The sequence below is a fragment of the Serinus canaria genome, chromosome 1, assembly GCF_022539315.1.
Source record: "Serinus canaria isolate serCan28SL12 chromosome 1, serCan2020, whole genome shotgun sequence".
Classification (NCBI taxonomy): domain Eukaryota; kingdom Metazoa; phylum Chordata; class Aves; order Passeriformes; family Fringillidae; genus Serinus; species Serinus canaria.
The window spans coordinates 20,067,458-20,082,944 of record NC_066313.1 but is presented as its reverse complement, the minus strand read 5'-3'; the positions used below and the strand labels follow the sequence as shown (position 1 = coordinate 20,082,944).

General features: G+C 35.0%; 1 protein-coding gene across 2 annotated transcripts in view; it reads left to right on the top strand.

Moving 5' to 3' along the window:
• Positions 1-15,487, top strand: part of LTN1 (listerin E3 ubiquitin protein ligase 1) — a 31,816-nt gene that overhangs the window by 14,659 nt on the left and 1,670 nt on the right. For both annotated transcript variants that reach the window (XM_050973532.1, XM_009095483.4), the window contains exons 13-29: positions 388-627; positions 1,620-1,773; positions 2,026-2,176; positions 2,854-3,055; positions 3,967-4,126; positions 4,295-4,399; positions 4,662-4,804; positions 6,606-6,741; positions 7,836-7,980; positions 9,053-9,266; positions 9,538-9,775; positions 10,585-10,659; positions 11,487-11,673; positions 12,140-12,311; positions 13,586-13,806; positions 14,305-14,499; positions 15,145-15,312. In XM_050973532.1, coding sequence (XP_050829489.1) covers positions 388-627; positions 1,620-1,773; positions 2,026-2,176; positions 2,854-3,055; positions 3,967-4,126; positions 4,295-4,399; positions 4,662-4,804; positions 6,606-6,741; positions 7,836-7,980; positions 9,053-9,266; positions 9,538-9,775; positions 10,585-10,659; positions 11,487-11,673; positions 12,140-12,311; positions 13,586-13,806; positions 14,305-14,499; positions 15,145-15,312 — 2,906 coding nt within the window. The remainder of the gene's footprint in view (positions 1-387; positions 628-1,619; positions 1,774-2,025; positions 2,177-2,853; positions 3,056-3,966; positions 4,127-4,294; positions 4,400-4,661; positions 4,805-6,605; positions 6,742-7,835; positions 7,981-9,052; positions 9,267-9,537; positions 9,776-10,584; positions 10,660-11,486; positions 11,674-12,139; positions 12,312-13,585; positions 13,807-14,304; positions 14,500-15,144; positions 15,313-15,487) is intronic.

Here is a 15,487-nt window from a genome sequence, read left to right as displayed (position 1 = left end):
GGCTTGGTTGTATCACATGAAAAAGGATCTAAGCATGTTTGTGGCTATATACAATAGTACAGTGAAATCTTGGGCTCACAGTTGGTTGCCAGAAGCTAGGAGGGCATAAAAGGGGGAAAGATCACTTTGCACTTGCTCTGTCTTTAATACCTTTTTCATAGCTGCTTCAGCTGGTTTAGAGGAAAGATACTTAGTAGTGTAAAATGTTGGCTGGTATCTATGTAATAGAAGAATTTAGGTATCCATTAGACTGAAACTATTTTGGACTTTATTTTGCATTCAAAATTAGTAAATAAAAATCAAATTGGTCTATATTAATATGACACCTTTGCATGGTCGTGTTTATCAAGCAATCAAAACATATTGTCTTTTTCCTCTGCCCAATAGAATCATTGATTGGTGAAACCTTTGTTGAAAGGATTATTGATAAACTTCAAGCAGCTCTATCTAAAGCGAAGAATCTTTCTGAAGCTGGAGATACTGAACCATCAGTATCTTTCATCTGCGATGTGGCCTCAAGCTTTTTCAGCTCAATGAAAGGCTGTCTGCTGATGCCGTCCTCAGAAGACTTGCTCCTTACCATTTTCCAGCTGTGTGCTCAGAGGCAGGATGCAACACACTTGACAGGTAATCTGGAAAAAGAACTTCAGCTGAGCTTTTTCATAGGTGATGATTACATGTAAATTATTCTTTTTCGTGAAACAGAATCAAGTATGTGATAGAATACTGGGTTCACATACATTGAGCAATTGCAGCTGTAACTGACATGAAAATCTGTGCTTTAATTTACAGTGCCCATAGTTACTACTAAGCATCAAGTCCTGAACATGTTTATAAGGATTTTTAAGCTTTTTTAATGTTAGTATCAGCTAACTTGGAGGCTATGATATTGCACACTTTTTGGACTGTTACAGAAGTTGTTTAAAGTCTATGAAATATAACAAATGAAGTTTTTTGTTCATTTTGCAATCTGGGGAGTCTATGAAAAAATGTGTACAATCGCTTCTTTACAGGTAAAATGTATTTATTCTGAAACCATTTGTATTTGCCAAGTTGCCCAGACAAATTGTGATCCATTCCTCTCTCTACCAGTGTCTCATGTTCATGTTCATCTGAGATGCTGATTTATGTTCTCTGAATGCAGAATTTGAGGGTGTTGAATTGATACATGCATTTACTGAAATTAATAGAAGTAAATACAATGTTTCAGTGTTGTCATAGAAGTGAAGTGGGACAGTACTAGCTTGGAAAACACTGCTGCTTTATAAATGTCTGTTGATGTTGTGAATATTCAGTATTTTGGTAGAAAGAGCTGTGGTTTTGAAGACCGTATGGACATATGGTAGCAGGCAACAAGAACATCACTAATTCTCAAATGAATTAAATCTTACCTGTGAGCACAGTTAATTTAAAATTGCTCTTCAACAAGAAAGCTATGTATGTGCCTTTGATAGTTTTTGCATGTAACCACAGAAAAGTGAATTGTTTTCCTACTGTAGGACTTTTAGACATGTGATTGTTGCTATATGCTGTAGGTTGTAATTAGAGTTTACCTGTTTGTGATAGTTTTGCTTGTCTACTTGTTGTTTTGTTTTCTTTTTTCCTTTTCCCTACAATAGATGTACTTGTATGCAAGTTAAATCACACTTGGATGTCTGGTGTAAATTCACTTGTGCATCAACTTCAGGGCACTCAGAAACAGAGCACCTTTTTGCTTAAAGCTGCACTGTGGGTCAAGAACCAAGTTCAGTCTTCCTCTTTGGATGTTAAAAGGTAATTAGGATTTACATCTGTATCATAATGTGTCATTCTCCAAAACAAACCAGGATCAGTAATATAATAGCCTTTATTTAATTGGCATCTGTATTACTGAGAGACTTTTCAGCCTATTGGAAGCAGTGGATAGGGCAGAACTTTTACCACCCCTGGTACAGCGTGTATAGAGCATTGAATCAATTGAAAATGTGCAGGTGGCTCTTAATGAATAGTGCCAAACTTGTTTGCAGCATTTTCTCCTCTTCTCAGGCTTCAAGTTTTGATCTCTGCTGTCAGTGATTTGTTGTTGAAGCTCATAGAAGCTGATGGACAGTCTGGATGTCTTGTGAGAGCTTATGTTGAGCATGTGACACCTAACAAAATTGAGTGGGGAAAATTGCACGAATCTCTGTGCTCTGAGGTATGGAAATAATAATGGATTGCACAGGGTGCTCTATCTTCCCTCAAGCCTCTGTCCCCTAGGGTGGTAAGCTTTGTTTCTTATGACATGGCACCGGACTTATGAGTACCATATGTTTGTGCAGAGGTTCTTGTCAGCCTTTGTCTATAAAGAGGATAAAATTTGTGTTTATGGACCCATCCAGTACTACTGGAAATGCATGAAATTACTCTTTTCTGAGCAGAACACCAGCCATTTGCTTTACAGTTCAGGAATTTTATCTGACAGAGTATACATTGTGAAGATGTTTTTATCTCTAAGTTAATTCTTTAAAGATTAATTTTGTGAAAAACACCAATATCTGCAGAAAAATATGGTTTGCTATCTACAACAAAATGCTGACATACATAGAGTAGAGAGTGGGGAAGGACACAAATTTCCCATGCAGCCACCAGTGACCCTATAATTTCTTGTAAAATACATAGAGTTATAAAGAAATATATTTGTTTCTGAGCAGCAGTACAGTTCCAAATTACTGCTGTGCAATTAGGTTTTTAATACACTGGAGTGGGTCATCCTCACCATTGTGCTTTTGATATGAATGTGTATGTTTCATGTTTGTTTCTTAATAATTCTGAATTTTCAAAGTTAAACAGATAAAAGTTTTTTTTCATACTCTTTTTATGCACATATTACAGTGGATGCACAAGCCTCTTTTAGAAGGAAGGCTTAGTATGAATTGTGAACCTCTGGGATCAAGTATCAAGCTGTGTGGCACAACTAAACTTCCAGGCCATCTGTGTACTTCAGCCTTATTAAGTAAAATGGTACTACTTCAACTGAAAAATCATGTAGTCCATGGAAATAATGATGTTGAAAGAAAGAAAATTGATAATATAAGTAAGTTACAATGGTAAAACTTAAAGGAATTTTATTTTGTAGTAGTTGTAACCTGAATTGAAAATTAGAAATGCATAGTTAAAGTTGGGCATACAGGTATGAGAAATTATCCCTTTACCTTTCGTTGCCTTTTTTTCTTCTTTTTTTTTTTTTTTTTCTTTTTTTTTAATGGTCAGGTCTTCTTTAAAAGTAGTTTTTATATTCCTGGACCTCTTTTGGTTATATACATCCTGTCTCAATAGAACTTTGAACTGGAGAAGTAGGAATTTTCAAAACTTCAGATATGTCCATTGCCAAAACACACCGTGCATTGGCATGAGTGGGCAACAAGAACTGTATCCCCCCCTTGAGGGTTTAAACATAATGTAAAGATAGTTTGAGACAACAACTTTTCTTAATTCCATGAGGTGGAATCTAGTTTTCTTTTACTTTTAAGAATGCTCAAATTAAATGCAGCATTATCAAATTAACAATCTATCTCTAGAATTCTCACCATGATGAGAAGTGTAATTGTGTAGTGTGGGTCTTTGTAAGCTGATGAAGGAACCACATGCTAGCTCTTATGAAATTTACTTGGTTTTCTTCTGGAATTAGATATTGACTGCCTTGTCTACAAGAAATATATGTTAAAGGAAAGTGGGAGAACAGAGAGGAGTCATGTAATGCTTAATTTGCTTTAAAATTTCTTGACTGTCTAGAACAGATTACTGTAGCTTTTTTCTCTTGTATGTTATGATACAATGGCAAATATCCAATTCATGCTCTGAACCACCTGAGATTGCATGCAAAAATAGTATCTTTAATGCATTAAAAACATATTTAAAAAAAAAAAAACAACAAAAACTTGACCTGAAACTTCTTGCTTATGCAAGTCAGTAGTCATTTATAAACAACACCTGTTATTTAATTAGTTGCAGAACTATTATATTCACTACAATGGATTGAAGAATTGGAGAATCCTCCTTATCTGCTTCTGGAATATCTTCATATGTTAGAAGAGATGCACATCACATATGAGGAGTTCAGTACTCTGAGTAGTACAGCTAACCTGCAGCAAACTATATTTGACAGGTATGTGAGAACAAGTGAAACAACTCTTAGCTCTGTTTTCACAGTTTGTATTGTATAGAGTGCCGCTATATTTCCATATGTATGTTGATTCAGAATGCATCCAAATGCTTTTGTGGTGAGCCCTGAGCACCTATATATATTAACCAGGGTATTTCTTCTTCTTTGAAGATCAGAGGAACATGGAAGACTCTGGTCCTTAACCATGGCCAAAGTGATCTGTGCTGAGAGTGCTGTATCCTGGGAGAGGAAAGAACTTTTCAAGACAACAGAAGGGTATCTCAATACTGCTGCCTATAAACTTGCAGTTTGTTGTGAATGTTGATAGTGTGAAATGATTCTGATTCTGACCATTGACAGCTGAAGGCTGAATATGAAGATAATAGTGTATGGCATGTGAAAGTCAGACTTGGTTTAGCATGTGGGATTAGTTATGTCAAACGATATTGCCTCATTATGAACTAACTGATACTTTGTTTCCTAGTTCAGTTTTTGCATTCCTCTCATTCTTGGTGTTTTGCTCATTCCTCTTATTCAGGTTCCTTCCATTAACAGAGGGCAGATTGCATACACTTCAGTGTTTATCATCTTTCTTAACTGAGGAAGAAAAGAGGGAACTTGTCTTCCGTTGTGTGGCCAGACTTATGACATGTACACAGACAGAGCTTTCCAGCACTGACGGTATGTTCCTACCTCAGTCTAGTTCATTAGAATTTAAGAACATTATTTTGTAATAAAGTTTGCTTTTGCTTTTAGATAAAACATATTTACTATAATATTGTTTTGCCTATAAAGAAATGCTTTCTCAGTTTGCCTATTTCTTCTAGACTGTTTGGCATAATAATTTTCTGCCTCATTCAAAAAGTACAAGCCTTACTGACAGATACAAAATTAGAACGAAAAGACTTAGGCTGTTAATATTAAAAGCATCCTGATGTTGATGTACTTCAGTGAACCATTTAGACTTTACACAGCATGCAAAAATACTACTATTGTCAACTGGTCATGATTGTCTTTAGTTTGCCAAGAACTCTTTCACTGTTTACACACATATAATTTTTGAGTAGCTCCTCCAGCTGAAAACTGCACTATGTTAAATGTCTGCAGCTGTGGAAAATTACCTAAGACGTGGTTGAGATGCATTATGATATTGCTTTGAATATAGCCACCTAATTTGGGTCTATAGCCACTCTATTTGGGTGTAAGTTTTCACAAACTTGCTGCTTTTCAAGAAAATTATTTGGAAATGCTCACATAGAGTCCTTCTATCTGTATGAATTAGATGTCATTTTAGAGGAAAGTCCTTTCTGTTTTTGTCCCTTACTGTTTTTGTGTGTACTTGGGTGTACTCTTATTGATCAGTCTATATGGAGACGGAAATGTATGGTTTTTATTTAGTAACAGAACTGTGCTTACCTAAATTGAAAAAACCTATATTTGGTTACTTTAAACTGTGTACATCTGTCCCCCGGCAGTGCTCTTAGGATTTCAGATGAGTTCTTCAAATGGATATTCTTCAGGTGTGAAAATGATCAGTGTTAGTGCCATGCAGAAATTGAGAGAAATCTTAAATATTTCTACCATGGTAGTTTTCTACACTTTCAACTTAGTGAAGGCTTTCTGGCTTTCTAAGTGAACCAGCAAGGCAAAGAAATGTGAAACTTTGAACAGAAGAAAATGGAAGAATCCTCACTCCTCCTCTGTTGTGGAGGCCTTTTATTTGTAATTGGTGCTTCCCTTCTACTACTTCTTAATTTTCTAGGGATTCCTGACCAGAACGTATATGTCCAAATACATATTAAGTAGGTTGTAGGCTTACCATTCCAATGGTGTCTTTTCAGAAGCTGAAAAAAATGCTGCTGAACTTGTTTAAGCAAAGCAGGGGTTTCTTGGGTTGGTTTTGCTATTCATATGTGATACTTAACCTTATTTTTTTGTCATTGTGCTTGTTAGAAATGTTCATTTTCTCCAAGAAATCTAAATAAATACAGTTCTTCTTAAAAATGGAAAACAGTACTAAAGCAACTCTAAAAGTAAAAATGTTAATTTTTACTTTTAGAGTTGTATTTCACTCTAAAAGTAAAAATTAACATTCTGACTAGAACTCCAATTAACATTCCAATAATATTAGAATTCACAACTTTCAGTTGCATTGTCTTAATTATCTGCCCAAATTATTGCTTAGCTTACTGTATTTTTAGTAGCACAAAGAAATTTCAATCTTAGCAGGTACCTTTCCTTTTTTTAGATTTTATAAAATATCACCATATCTTATAGGAACTGTTTATTTTAAAAAGTTTGGATTAGATATTGTATTTTGATTTAACAATGACATTTGTGGATTAAGTGTTCAAAGAAGAAAGCTTAGGTATTATGCAAACTGTCTTACAATATTAAAATTAAGTTCTATTGACACACATTCTAATGTTTGTTTTGTCTTAATAATTAAGACTATTGAGTTTACATTTTTATTATGTCATAGGAGCATTTGGGTGTCTTTCCATTTTGAACTCCTGCTTGAAGGATAGAAGTATTGATTGTGATGATCTACTACCTGCAGTACTGAAAATCATAATATCTTGGAAAAATGATAATGAGGGCAGCTTTCTCTTTAGCTGGTAGGTGCAACTTTGAGATAATTTGACTTTTTTTCTTATTTCTAAGACAAGAGTTAAAAAATACAGACTAATTAAAATTAATTAATTCAACTAAAATCAATCTGTACAATTGCCATCTACTGCTTTAATATTACATATTTAAGCTTTTGTAGAAACCTTGGCTTAGTATATCTGTCATTAGGTAATCACTAACTCATACCGCAGAAAAGTACCTGGAAGGCTGGGAAACTGAGGAGCTTTGTAAATGCTTTTGAAAGATGTCAGCTGTTTTCAAATGCATTCAGCGCTGACCAGCTTTTGTAGGTGTTGCTGGATGTTTGGTTCCAAGTTCTGATTGCTTAGTTTGGTAGCAGGAAAAAAACTTGCATACCAGACTTAGCTGTCTTTTAAAGTTCTGGACCCAAAAATGTAACTTGAAAAACTTCCAGCAAGGAGTGAAAAAATATACTGAGATTAACTTTTTTGACTATAGTGAGAAAAATCCAGGCAACAAAGTTTCAAAATAATCATAAAACCATTGACTGATCTGGGTTGGAAGGACCTTAAAGTTCATCCAGTTTCAACCCCTGCCATGGGCAGAGGGACACCTTCCATAAGACCAAGTTGCTCCAAGATCCATCCAACTTGGGCTTGAATGCTTCCAGGAATGGGGCAACCACAGCTCCTCTGGCAACCTGTGCCAGGGTCTCCCTCACAGGGAAGAATTTCTTCTTACTAATCTAAACCTATAATATATAATATGTAGTATTTGGACACTTGAGGGCTAATAATTTTTCCAAAATCGGTAACTTAAAATGATTATTTTTCTTGTATTGATTTAATTAAAATTGCTGAAATTCATAGTTTATGTAAGTATATTGATTGAGCAAATGTTTAAATTGTAGAAATGTATGAATCTGTAATTTAGGAATCTTCTTTAGACTTGGCAGCTAATGTAGCACTCTACCTTTGAAAGACAGAATATCAAAAGCACACAGGACACAGCATGTTGGTGCCAGACAGATTTGTCCAGTGAGGAGGAGTGAAAGCGAGAATATAAATACTCAAGTCTACAACATGAATCTATATAAGCTTTGGTTGTATTCTTATTATAGCAGTCTGAAAGAAGCAAGTGCTCAATTGCTTGGTTTCAACATTGAGATGATGCGTTACCTTCCCTTGTTGCTGAAATATTCTCCAGCTCCTTTGGCTGATAATGAGTGGGACTTCTTGATGTGCTCCATGCTGGCTTGGTTAGAGGTAATATAGAAGCATCTTGACTTTTAATGTACTTACCTTTTTGATTATTCCCTGAATATGGCAGTGACACTGTAATCTCAGCCAAATACTTGACACAATGATAAGAAGATAACACAAAATCTTGTTTATGTTGGACTTTGTCCAAAGATTTAAAAGCACAAGCAGTTATACTGTCCTGTTTCTTTTTATGTATGAAGATAAAATCAGCTCACTCTTCAAGTAATATTATATTTAATAATGGCATTGGTAATTGGAGAATAATTTTGAAATATATCTGCTGTAGGTCTGTATCTTGAAAAATAATACTTCTTTAAAACACAGTTTAACATGATACATCGAAATTAGCTGAATGAAAAGCAGTGTCTGCATTTCAATATCTAACTGATCACATGAAATATCAAAGTTATATTCTAATGCTGTTAGGAAAGAGGACAGTAATGTTAGTAGTCAGACTCCTTACTGATTAATCAAATAAATATAGAATCTGTCATTCTCTGTCACCTGTGCATTCAGAAGGGCAGTCTGGAAATTTCATGTGACCTTTCTTGGTCTCAGGATTAATCTTACCTAATGGTACGTGCCTCAAAACTATGTATTTTGTTTAAAAACAAACAACAAACTTATAAGAAAATCTTGTTGTGTAGACTAAGTAGGGAATATTTTTAATTGATAATGATACTCCTTTCTGACAGAACTAGTAATAACAAAGATAAAAAGAAAGCAGCTGTGTTGGGGGAGAGGAAATATTCGCCTGATGACCACTTCAGTAATTTCCAGTTTTTAGTAGTATGTTGTCCATTGAATTTTCTTTTTGTCATTATAAGGAAGGTTACAAACTGGAAACAATCCATGTTTCTAAATGCTGGTGAGACTTGGAAAATCATTTAAAGTAGTCCTATTGAAGTACAAATTCTACTTTTAAACCAACCTCCCCAACCCACAGAATTTTTGAATGGTTCTTGCAATTTAATTGTCTTTGAAATTACACTTTCTGGTGTAGACAGGAAATGTGAAACATATTTAAAGCAAATTTATGGTTAAGGAATCTTCCTCTGTGTTTATTTCCTCCTAGACAACAAGCGAAAGCCATTTGCTTTACCATATCCCACTTGTGCAGATTTTTGCTTGTGTCAGTTGTGACTTGGCATCTGCCCTTAGTGCTTACTTTGAGGCTGCAGCTCCTGACAGTACTACAAATCTTCCTAAGAACTTGGTCAGTGAATGGAAGGAATTCTTTTCTGAGGGAATTCACAATTTGCTGTTACCCTTGTTGGTGAAAATCACAGGCAAGTATATGACAAGGGGATAACAGCCAGGCTGTTCTGAAATAGAACTGAACAGGCCACATTTTTGAATTTACAGGAATATAATGTAAATAGAGTTTATAACTCAGTTTTTTTAACACTTACATGTTAATAAGTAAAGTGATTGCATACAACATAGAGATTGTTAAGATTAGATAGAACCTGCCAAGTGCAATCTTGAGTTGTTTCCAGCAGAACTTGTTTATGGTATCATCCATACATTCTGCATCACAGCTTGTCTTCTTTCAAATAGGAGAAACCAAAAATGCATCAGAAGACTCTTTTCAAAACTCTGTGTTATCATCTTTGGGTGAAACTCTAACTTACATCTCAAAGGACCAGTTCTTAAACCATAAGCTGCCCCCGAAGTTTGTTGCAGGCCAGAAGACAAATCTTCCAGATAAACTCCAGACTCTACTGAACACACTCTGTCCATTGTTGCTTTTCCGGGCTCGACCTGTACAGGTTTCTGTCTACCATATGCTGCATAAGTAAGAAGCAACAAATTTTTCACTCTCATTGCCTCTCAACCCTCCTGCCCCCTTTTTTTAAAAAATGTGCTCTAGAATATTCACTTGTAGCAAAATCATGTTCCATTATGGGAGAAAATCCTTAACTGGGAAATTAATGTTCTTTTTTTAGAGGATACTATATAAAACTATGAATGCTAAAGTTAATTGTATTAGGAGACTTAAGAAAGGTATTTATTTCTAGCCCTTATTTTAGCACTCATAGAATCCTAAAATGTAAACTGAAATATTCCGGGTTTTATCTGGGCCTGACACTACCATTAAATAGTAGGATGTTTTTATTTTCATTAATTTAGGAAAGAAAGTGAATACAGATAGGTAGTATTGCTGTGTACTTCTTGGATATTTCTAATACCCAGAGAGGCAATACAGAATTTATAAAATATGTGCATTTGGCTCCCCAAAATGCAGATTGCAAGGCAGACGGCTTAAGCCAGCTACCATTATCTTTCACTTATACTGAGGCATAAAGTTGCAATAGCTTTCTTCTGATAGAGAATTTTATTTTAGCATGGCTCAGGAAACATAAGAGGTCTGGAAAGAGAAGTGAGCAAGGATACATGCTTGTTGGCTGTCGCTCTTGAAGCATCTTTGCAATGGTGACATGTTTCTGAAAGATTCTGTGTTGTTGTTAAAGAATAACTGCTGTTATTTTATTGCCTGTCAGAATATTGATGTTGATAAGCAAAGAACTATGCATCACATATATTAAAATAGTTTATTAAAATTATTTTTAAATTAAACCTGATTTCCTTTCCATATTTCTATAGATTAATGCCTGAATTGCCTAAATTTGATGATGAAGATCTCAAGTCCTATGGTGATGAAGAGGAGGAATTGGCATTGTGTGTATTTTTTCCCTCACTTTTTATAAGACTGTCTTCCATATTTTTAAAATGTGTTAAAAGATTGAAATTTGCAGCAGAGTAGCTGTCAGCTGGGAGATGTTAAAAAATTGCATAGCTATGACAATAAGGTTATAAGTATTTAGAATATTAAATATTTTGGTTTTTTGCACTAAAACTGGAGACAGTATTTGCAGTTGTTTTTAGGTGCAGTTCCTGGACTAAATGGCGTATATATGCTTTATATTAGGAAATCTTGGCAAATTTTTACTTGTATTCAGGATGTGTTTGCACACGTAATTTCAGTTACTTGAAACAGAACAAAATTAACCTATGTGTTTTATACAGCTTGAATCCAGTGAATTCTCTGGTTTGAAGCGGGAATGCGGTAACTGGTTAAAACTCCTTTTTAACCTCAGCCCAATGATTAATCCCTTTCCTAACTGCAGAGATGCAAAAGGCTTCTCAACCCAGAGCCAACAGTGATTAGGAGAGTTGCTCCTTTGTTGGTGTGACTCCAAAGAAAGCAAGCAAAGCAGCTATCCATGATGTAGGTTAAATCAGATCAGCCATAGACCACTCCCAGATGAAGTGATCAGCATTCAGTTTAAATTTGTCTTCTAAGAAGGTAAAAACACCAACTATCCCTTTCAGGGTAAAAGAAGAAATTTTTAAAAGAGTAAATTTTCCTGTAAATAAAAGGCTTATTTTATGTTCTGCGTGCATGGCTTTACTTTCATGACTTTCTAGGAAGGCTGTGAACTTAAATTCAGTTCATGCTGTGCTCAAGATTTGAGTTTACTATTCCAGATAATATTTTTCCACAGATCACCTCCAGCAGCTCTTATGTCTATCCTGGCCACTCAAGAACTCTTGCTAGAAAACGTACTGGAATGCATTCCGGTTGGAGAATTTGCAATTATTCAACCCCTGAGTGATGAGTTCTGCCTTGTTCTAGGATATCTTCTCACTTGGAAGTTAACATTAGCTTTCTTTAAAGCAGCTTCTTCTCAGGTATATTTTCAGAGTCTTCTCTTTTTAACTGAATTTCTTAACTTACTTATTTAGTTTCAGTCTCAAAGTTTCATCCAGCCATTTTCTTTTAATTATGTAACTTCTTATCCCTTGTTTCTGTGAAATTGGTAAAAATTCTGAAAGCACCAATATACTTAGATTTCTGCACCGCTGTAGTTGTCTGCATTGCTCTAGTTTTACCACCGCTGAGGATGGTAAAACTAGAGCAATGAAGAACTAGATTCCTGAAAAGATGACCCTTTCTTGCATTTTCAAACAAGCTCGGTACATATTATAATCTTCTAATCATTCAAAATGGTGCAGAGAACTAAACTTGTCTTCTAAATACTACTTCTGAATCACAGTGTTGCTCTTCCTCCCTGCAAGGACATATTTGTATTATTTACAGAGTAAGCTGTATTTACCATGTTTTGGTTTTTTTTGTGAATTTTTTTAATGCTACCAGCTACGGGTTCTCTACTCACAATACCTTAGAAGAACTAAAAGCTTGAATAAACTGCTTTATCACTTGTTCAGGCTTATGCCTGAAAACCCTGTCTTTTCTGGGCCAACTTCAGAAGTTCCAAATAAGGACACAAAAACCTTCTTTACTGAAGAGCTTCATTTAGATGTCAAAGGTTAGTAAAAACTGTATTTGTGCATTTGAGAGAGTTGTTATATTTGAATAAGCTTTTTTCCTTAAAAATACTTACTTAGAAAATCTTACCTATAAAACAAATATGCAGAGAGACAAATGCATACATATGTTTAATAATCTTTTGTTAACACTCCCCATTTAAAACTCAACCAAAGTTGACATGTTTATCAGAGAAACGAAGAAAAACAAAAGTCAGGAATAGTACATTGCTACTACTGAATCATGAACATAACAATTCCAAAACACTAGAAATGTGTGATCTATTCTGGAACCATAGCTTCTAGAGATATTTTTTAATATTAAATAAAATTTCTATCTTTTCTTGTATTTTAATATATAAATTTAATTTATTATACTTTCATATATATATATTTTTAATGTTTGAGATGTTAAATTGTGTGTTGTTTTTGTCATGCTGTTCAAAAGACCCAGTTAATCAGTGATAAGACATGCTGCTTTTTTTAGCTCAGAAACATGAAAAAGGGAATTCGATTTTTAAGTCCCTTCATTTAATTTTTTTATGTACCTACACAGATATAAGCAAGGAAGTGGAGTTTCCATTTCTTAATTTTTCTCTTGGACATCGCTGTATTATGCAGAACAATTTATCTGGATGACAATAAGAAAGAATTACTAACATGACATCCCAAGGGAAAGTCTTCCCTTAACTCATCATAGAATCATTAAGACCTCTGGCATCATCCAAGTTCACCCTTTGAACACCATCATGTCCCCTAAACCATATCACAAAGTACCCTGTCTGCATGTTTTTTGAACACCTCCAGGGATGGTGACTCCACCATTTCCTTGGGCAGCCTGTTCAATGCTTATCCATTCCTTCAGCAAAGAATTATTTCCTAAAATCAAACCTGAACCTCTGTTGGTGGAACTTGACATGCTTGCAAAGCTCAGCTGTCCTCCAGACACCTTACTAAGCTGTTCACTCCTAAGTGAGTGTTTTGTGATTTCTCTAATATAAAAGTATTTTTGATTTCTGGTGTCCACTTGGAGTTCAGTCTCTAAATTAGGAGGTGAATTCTGAGGTGTGGAGTATCAGGCTAAGGAACAAAAAAACACCCTAGTGAAGAAGGGCTGAGTCAAACAAGTTCTTAGAATAGTAATAATAGGAACATGTACATGAAATTCCAAGTACCACAATTACATAGGAATCAGAAATTTGTATGTGGTGTGGAGGCACCAACATCCATAACTAATGTATTAAGCGGATTTCAACACCTTTTCTTTCCCTCTCAGGGACAGGGGAGCTGTCATCCCAGATCCCCCATTTGGCCTGCTCTGTGTACCATATAACACTGAAAGATCTGCCAGCCATGGTGAGGCTGTGGTGGAATAGCTGTGAGAAGCGTGTCTTCAATGTTGTGGATAAATTCACAAGCAAATATGTCAGCAGTGTGCTCTCCTCCCAGGAAATATCTTCTGTTCAGACTAGCACACAGTTATTTAATGGCATGACAGTAAGACTTTTTGTCCTTTGTTTTTATTTACTTGAGTTTTTTGGAAACATTTCAGGAAATTTTACTTTTCAAAACCAGACTGTGGTTCTGTTTTATATTATTGCAATTTTTTTGTTCTAAATGACTGATTAAACATTATTTTGTTTGGTATCAATAAATTAAATTGATGTTTATTAGTATTCTGCTTGGTAGAAACATGAAAGAATGGATTTTAGGATGTTGAAGAATTTGAGGAAGTAAGTGGAAGGTACTGCTGTCAATATACTTTTTGTTTATTAAAAGATGTAATCAATCAGTAGATTGAAAACTGGCTGGTAATTTGTTTTTAGCTTACTGACATATGAGTGGATTTTTGTTTTCTTTGAAAAAAGTGTTTACCTTATCAAGGAAAATAATTTAATATATATAGGAATGTGTTTATAGTATATATATATATATATACATACAAAGACTAGAGATGCTGAATGGCAGGTTTTAATACATGTATTTTTTTCAAAGGTAAAAGCTCGATCTGCAGCACGAGAAGTCATTGCAACCTATTCTGTTGATGATATCTTTATTGAACTAATAATACAGCTTCCATCAAATTATCCACTGGGATCCATAACAGTTGAGAGTGGAAAGAGGGTTGGTGTGGCCGTACAGCAGTGGCGCAACTGGATGCTACAGTTAAGCACATATCTTACACATCAGGTGAATTTCAATAAAGTTCTCAGTTTTGAAAACTTAGTAAGTCCTTATAGCAGAAAAACATTCCTAGTAATGCAGTATTGTATAGATCTGTGTAATAGATCTCATTAGACTGCAAACCTTTGTAGAATTGGGTCACTAACCATCTGCTTTTCTCCAGATATATAAACAGAAGTAAAATGATCAGCCTACTAGGTCCTGTTAAATCCAGAGCCTAAGTTGAAAATTTAGATCTCTTAAGATGTGGCCCAGTGTTTGTCCTGTGTGTCAGTACCACCTCAACTATAATTTGAAAAAAACCACAAACAAACGACAACGACAAAAATCAAAACTAAAAACACCATCCATGGAATTCTCTAAAAGACTGATGGTTGCTGAAATTGGATCATTCATCTGTGGTTAGACCAAAACAAAGCAGTGATTGAAAATTTCAAAATCTGTTTTTAAGTGCCCCTGAATACACTCTTCTTGCACTATTGAATACTCACTTTTCTGTAGATCAGAGTCTTATAAATTATGCACTACATGTATTGCATGTAATTTCAGATTAAAAATCCTTCAGGCTTTGTTTCCTTCGTGTTTTTATGACTACAACAGGAATAGTTCAAAGGAATTCTACAGTATTAACAGCTCTTTTCCCTCTGTTAGAATGGAAGTATTATGGAAGGCTTATCTTTGTGGAAAAATAATGTGGATAAACGTTTTGAAGGCGTTGAAGATTGCATGATCTGTTTTTCAGTCATTCATGGTTCAAACTATTCTCTTCCCAAAAAAGCTTGCAGAACATGCAAGAAAAAGTTTCATTCAGCTTGCTTGGTAAGTACCTGGAGTAAATCTTTTTAAATAGGCAAAATACCCTAGAGTCATAGAGCAGTTTGGGTCAGAAGGGATCTTAAAGCTCATTTTTTCCATCCTCCTGCCATGGCAGGGACGCCTTCTGCTAGACCAGGTTGTCCAAGCCCCATCCAGCCTGGCAATCAATATAGTTTCA